We start from the raw sequence: 6921 nt of genomic DNA, 5'->3' as shown, positions 1-6921 counted from the left end.
ATAATTGTATTATACAATTCCAATATTTAATAGTCAACTTGCAACATGTAATTTCGTACAGTCCAAATAGTAAATAAAAAGTGGAGGGTGAGGAGTTGGGCTGGGCCTTTGTGCATCAACAACGAATGTATATTCTATTCTGATGAAATGTAAACCTTACATGATGCAGGAATCATATTATTGTGAATGTGCAGAGCAGACAAATGTAATGGATATTGACTATATAAGAGAGACTATTAGATGATACCATAGTTTCCAAGTTAGGGGTCATTGATAACAACTTAACCGATCCTTTTCAACTGGATGAGTAAAATTGTATGGTTAAGACTATTTGTTTACTACATCCGTGTCTGGACGAAACCAAAAACTTGCTGGACGACTCGAACATAAAAGTGTAGCTTAACCATTAAGAATACAGAGATCGTGTGAAATCCCTCTATTAAGCGTACAAAAAATTGTTTTTCTTAGGCATTAAAGTATTTTGAATTATTAACATGTATTTTCTATATTAATAAATAAATATTTATTCAAATTAATGTGTATACTTGGGAAAATAATATCATAAAAAAATTCATCAAATAATTTATATTTATATACCAAACTATCTGGAAAATTGTTGACAAATGAGCCATTAATATTTACCAGATATCATACATAATAATTAATAAATTAAATTTATTTGACAAAAAATATCAAACTCATGAATTTTGTCATCCAGATAAAATAGATAACAAACAACAATTTTTATTTACTATCCAGATTATTTCATTCATTCAGAATTTTTTCATTCAGAAAAAATAGTTATCAAATTATACAGGATTGTAAGACACCTGTGTGAATGAGATCACACTTGAAGTGTGTATTTAAGTGAGGTGTTGGAGAAAACAAATATATATTAATTAGTTTCCAAAATTAAAATATTTACATATATATTTTGAATGATATCTGTGATGATATTATTATTTTTTTGTTCAAGTTTAATGTAGTACAAGGACTTCCATTTTTTGAAGAAAAATTTGATATAAAAGAGCTGACACCGAAATCAGAAAAGATTTTGTAAAACGGAGTTAACATGGCTGGGAGTACACGGACTTCGTGAAGAAGTTGCTGATTTGCTTAAAACTGCATGTTAATTCTAATATTGTATAATTTTAATTTTAATTAGGATAGTTTTATCTATACTTATTAATTGTGCCGAGAATCAATTTAATTACATAAAGAAATTTAAATTTATTATTTATTAAAAAAATAATATTTTTTAATTATGTTATCATCTTTTTAATATATTTATATAAATTATTATTGTTTGGATAGAAAATTTGTTATATATTCACATTCTGTCAAAGTTTAAATTTTGATTTTTTTTTTTCTAAATTTTTTTCAAATGTTATCATATGAATTTATTTCAGAATAATATGTTCTATTTTTATACAAGCAATATGTTGTTTTATGATTTCTAAAGAAATTGAAAAGTGTATTTGACACCGCTAAATATAAGTTAGCTATTAGGGTTTTTAATTTATAAAACAATTTAGAAAATTTTATTCGTAATTATGTTTGACGTAGATAAATGTTTAATGTGATACAAGTAGCAGTAGGAGTTCATCTCGGTGCAGCAATGATAATTATTTGGCAAATTAATACAGAGGTCTAATCAAGATTTTATGTTAAATAATTTTAATTTAAAACTAATTTGTTATTAAAAATTTCGACAATATCTTTTTTTCCGAAAAAAATTCGACAATGTCTTGTGTTTTCGTCCTTTTATTATACGAAAGATCATTTACAATCAATCTGTGCAGAGTGGCTTGTTTTTTACGGAGTTTGTGTTTATCGTGACTTGTTACTGCAATCTTCTTCGTCTTTATCACGATCTTATGAAAAATTCAGGTTAATTAAATTTTGTATTAATATGAATTTGATTAATAATATAATCATATACTGACTCTGTTTTCATATAATTGACGTTTTAAGTGTATGCACACAACATTGATTTTTACAGGAGAACGCTCTTTCAGGATTGGCATGGTGATAAGGAACGACCAGGGGCACTTTGTCCAGGGTAAGTGTATGCGTTTTGCAGGAGAAATCTCAGTCCTGGAAGCAGAAATGGTGGGAATTTTGAAAGCTTTAAGGTGGGTTCAAGAATGGCCAGGAAGACATATAGTTATCGAAAGTGATTCAATTCTTAGTGTTAACGCCATTCAAAAGGCTGCTTGTAATTACTTGGAACTGGGTGACTTAATAAGGCAGTGTAGGGTTATTCTAGATGGTAGAGCTGATCTTTCAGTTCATTTTGTTAGGAAGCATGCAAACAAAGTAGCTCATAAGTTGGCTAGGTTACCTTGTGCGCTAAATGGCTCCTATGTTATCTCGTCTCCTCCTACTCATGTACTGGAGACTCTTATGTCGGATAGTTTGGAAATCTAATACAATTCCGTTAAAAAAAGTGTATGCACACATATTAAGAAACTCTATCAAAACACGTACAACTAGGTATCCTTCTTTATTATCTTATTGAAACCTACCACTGTAATTAATAGTAATGAGAATACATAAAAACTCACAAGAGTGATTAATGAGCTAGCATGAACACTTTTTCACCTAAGTAAACACTTTATCTCTGACTTTTTTTTTTTTTCTTGTTTATATTTACATGTTTTTATATTTTTTGTATCATTAACATCTATGATAATTATAATTTTTATAAAAAATAAGTGGAGTGAACTTTTTGGAAGTAAATATTCTTATTATTTTGATTTTCAATTTAATGATTTTTAGTAAAAAAAATTATGTTGTGTGACTTGTTTTCATTTATTTGTTTTTGTCGGTGAAAATTCTTTGGAGTTAGAAAATAATTATTCTCAAGAATTCAATCATATTAATTTGAATGAGCCTCCATTTGAAAGTAAGATTATTTTTCCAAAGTCTCATTTTTTTAAAGTAATGTGTGAACTTTTTGGGAGTAAATATCTTGATTATTTTTATTTTCAATCTAATGACTTTTAGTAAAAAATTATATTGTGTGACTTATTTTCACTTTTTTTTTTGTCGTTGAAAATTTTTTGGAGTTAGAAAATAATCGTTCTCAAGAATTTAATCATATTAATTTACATTATCCTATCTATATGTTGATTTTTATTATTTACATGTAATTATTAAAAACTGATAAAAAAATATATAATATATATATTTCTATACACATTTAATAGAAGTACTGCACAAGAAAAACTTAATATAAGTATAAAAATAAATTTTCATATAATATTTTTATTAAATTAATAGTAACTACATACATAATATATTTTTAATATAATATATACATTTGGGTTATAGTTTTATATATTAAAAATTGCACATATTTTTTGATGTAATTAAAAATTACATTATTCTGAAACAATTTATTTATATTAAAAATTTATCTACTATTTATTTTTATTTAAATCAAATAAAACAATTAAAAAATTAAAAATAAATAGTAAATAAAATTTTAAAAATTTAAAAATATTTTCTAAAATACTAGAACTCGGAATCTTTCATTTGAATGTAATACCATTGGTAAACAATATGCGAAACTCAATATATGATATTTTTAGAATTTCTACTAATGATATAATGATATTTTTGATATAAATTTTTGTAATGAGTAACCCATTTGAGTCAGATTGTTGTTTAATGATGATTTTGAAACATTTCAAACAAGTGAATGATGCTTTTGATATATTTCCCTATTAAGTATTAACAAGAATGAAAAGTTTTGACTACATAATTGCAGTCTACTTTCTTTATTACGATTGTCAAAAAATTAAAAATAAATTTATATTTTGTCATTATTATTTCATACTTTCTTATTTTTCCTTAAAATTTTTATATAATTTTTTTCATTACATTCTCTCTTCATTCCATTTCATCCAAGTGAACACAACCTAAATGATTTATTTATCAATTCAGAATTTATATTATAAATATAAATATTTTATAAATAAGGCTTTTCGTCAAATTCGATCAATAAATCAGTAAAAATAAATTCAAAAGTTAGCTAGGAATTTTTAAATAAATGAAATTGTTTTAGAATAGTGATTTTGCAGGTAATTATTATATGTATGTCACTTTGAATCTCTCGTTTCTGCAATATTATAATATTATTATAAAATTGAATTACAGCGAAAATTTGAAACCCTAACTATTTCCTTCCCTAAAATTATATGTATGTCTATATGGCTGATATAATAAGTATTTTCAATCTTCTAAGTCAATTACAAAAGGATATCCATAACCGAATATGATTCTTTAATTAAAATTCGCAGTTGAGTTTTGACTCCAGTTTCTGGGCTCTATCAGTTGGATTTGTTTATTGGACCACCTCTGAATTAAAAGAAATCCTCCAAGTTTCACGTGTACTATCAGATCTTCTAAATCTAACATATGGAACTCCAGATAAGACCCAAACAGTGTAGGCAGCCCGTGTAGCCCAATATTACGAATTTTCTTCTATTTTCACTCCTAAATAGGTCTTTTTGTTCCAAATCCTACCAAGTCATAGATTCTTTATTTCCTACAATAAAAAAATAAAACCTATTAAATAAATATCTGAATCAATGCAAGACACAATTAATATAAGAATAAAATCAACTAAAATATATATCAAAATATATTCTATCAGTCTCCATTGTCACGTTAACGGTTATATTTCTTTACTTCTCATCCTCTGATTTGTTACTCTATTATCCAAATTGAATTACAAATTTACATATGTATTACTACTTGTTACCAAAGGAATTTGGTGATAACAGATTTCAGAGATTACTGGATTAACGAAATTTTGAAAATAGGGTGATTTGATTTTTAGATGTTTGGGGCCGAACTTGAGATGTATCTTGACTTGTTAGATGTGTCAGATCCTATGACTTGATGTCTGAAAACTTATATTTATAGGATCAAATCAATGCAGTTTTATTTATGATTCAATTTTTAATCCCATGATTATAAAGATATGTATCAGGAATTAGTAGATTTTATCTATTTAAGTTATATTCCCGCCGGGATACCTTCTGGATTTGAAGGATATCGCAGGGAGATATTTCCTATAACTAATTGGAGTTTATTCCTCGTTTCAGAGAGAGAAAATATTTAATTTAGGAATTAAATTAATTATTATTAGATTAATATTAGAAAATTTGTGAGATAATTGAGACAACGAAAATATGTCGTAACACTACTTGTTAATTGTTGTGAAACTTCTAGACTCTAGTTGGAGGATAAAGCTAAATATTTTACCTAAAGAATAAACATTTATGATTATTTCGAGTGAGGTGGTGATTTTTAACAATTACATTACTACAAAAAATAATATAAAATAACATCATCAAATTCCTTTCTTTTTTTTTTTTGGTAAAAAGTAGGTGATTCAGATTAAACATAAAAAGTGAACTTAACGTATTGAAACTAATTTAAATCTCATTCAAATGTAAATATCAGAAAGTTATACTCCCTCACTGAAAGGATATCTTCGATATATTATTTATTATTAGCATACTTGGCTGTCATCAAAACTTCACTATATTTAGCCTTTTCACATTCCTTTTTGATTTCTAACATAAGGACTAACTCTATTTCTAGATGATCATTCTTTTTCTTAAGATCTGACATCTCAGATAATATCCTAGTGTTTTCTGTAGTTTGAGTTCTAAAGCTAATATGTAAAGACTTTAGAAAGGATTTCAACTCAGAGATATTGTCAGTATCAAAGTCACAAATAGGGTTGTATACCTTACTAGAAGAAGCATTTTCAGGATTGACACATTCATCAGCATTTGCCATGAGTGCATAGTTGATCACTTCTTCTTCAGAATCAGAGGAGTCCATCCAATCCTTGCTTGAAGAGATAAGTGATATTCCTTTGCTCTTCTTTGTTTTCTTGCAGTCTGCAGCAAAGTGTTCCACCTTGTCACAGTTATAGCATTTGACTTGGGTCATATCAACCTTTCTTCTCTTGCTGTCAGTGTCATCCCTTTTCTTGTACATGTCCTTTCCGGCATCATAGGATCTCTTGATGAACTTGCTCTGCCTTCGTGAATTCTTATATTTCATCTTTTTGATTCCTTTGACAAGCAAGGCAACCATCTTTTTGATATCAGAATCAGTATTGTTGCCAGTATCTTCATCAGTATCTGATGGAGAGTCATCAATATCTGATTCTACCTTGACAGGTTTCCTCATAGAGACCTCCACAGCCTTTGCCTTTGGTGGCTTTGTTTCCACATTCAAGGCAACATATTTCCCTTTACTGCTTTTACTGTTCTTTCTTTGCTGGATCCAGAGAGAGTTTTTCTAACCATATTGATGCCTAATGATAGAGGACTGTGTATCCCACTCTTCTGGAAAGGCTCTCAGAAATTTTGTGTTGGAGTCTTCAGTATTATACTCCTTTCCAACCAGGGACAGATTGTTTAGCGGAGTGAGGAATCTGTCATACACATCAGTGAGGCCTTCATCAGCTTTTGCCTCAAATTGTTCATACTCATGTACCAACAAAGCTCTCTTGTTCTTCTTGATCGACACAATTCCTTGACACTGAGTCTCTAAAGTATCCCAGATTTCTTTTGAAGTTTTGCATGCAATCACTCTGTTAGACTTTACATTATCAAGACTGTTGTGAAGAATATTCTTTAACTTTGCATCTTTGTGAACTTCTGCTTTGTCCTCTACAGAGAATTCCTTCTTTTCTTTGTTGACAAAGTGTTCAGGTACAGTGCCAACTTGTGGAACAATTTTTGTAGGAACGAACAAACCATCTTTAATCCTTTCTAGGTATAATGGATCTATAGCTTCCAGGTACATCAGCATCTTCACCTTCCAAGTTGAATATTCAGCTTTCTTCAGAATTGGAATTTTGATGCTCTCATACTTGCTTGTCGACAT

At 28.2% G+C, this 6921-nt stretch overlaps 1 protein-coding gene across 1 annotated transcript; it reads right to left on the bottom strand.

The window, feature by feature from the left end:
- Positions 1–5517: 5517 nt before the first annotated feature.
- LOC108217059 (uncharacterized) lies at positions 5518–6921 on the bottom strand. The gene is made up of 2 exons (XM_017389910.1): positions 6436–6921; positions 5518–6330 (listed from the first exon to the last, which is right to left on the bottom strand). Exons 1-2 carry the CDS (start codon positions 6919–6921, stop codon positions 5518–5520), a joined length of 1299 nt encoding a protein of 432 aa, XP_017245399.1.

The sequence above is a fragment of the Daucus carota genome, chromosome 4 (genome assembly GCF_001625215.2).
Source record: "Daucus carota subsp. sativus chromosome 4, DH1 v3.0, whole genome shotgun sequence".
Taxonomy (NCBI): domain Eukaryota; kingdom Viridiplantae; phylum Streptophyta; class Magnoliopsida; order Apiales; family Apiaceae; genus Daucus; species Daucus carota.
Note: the sequence above shows the minus strand (reverse complement) of the source record. Positions and strands in the feature narration are given on the sequence as shown.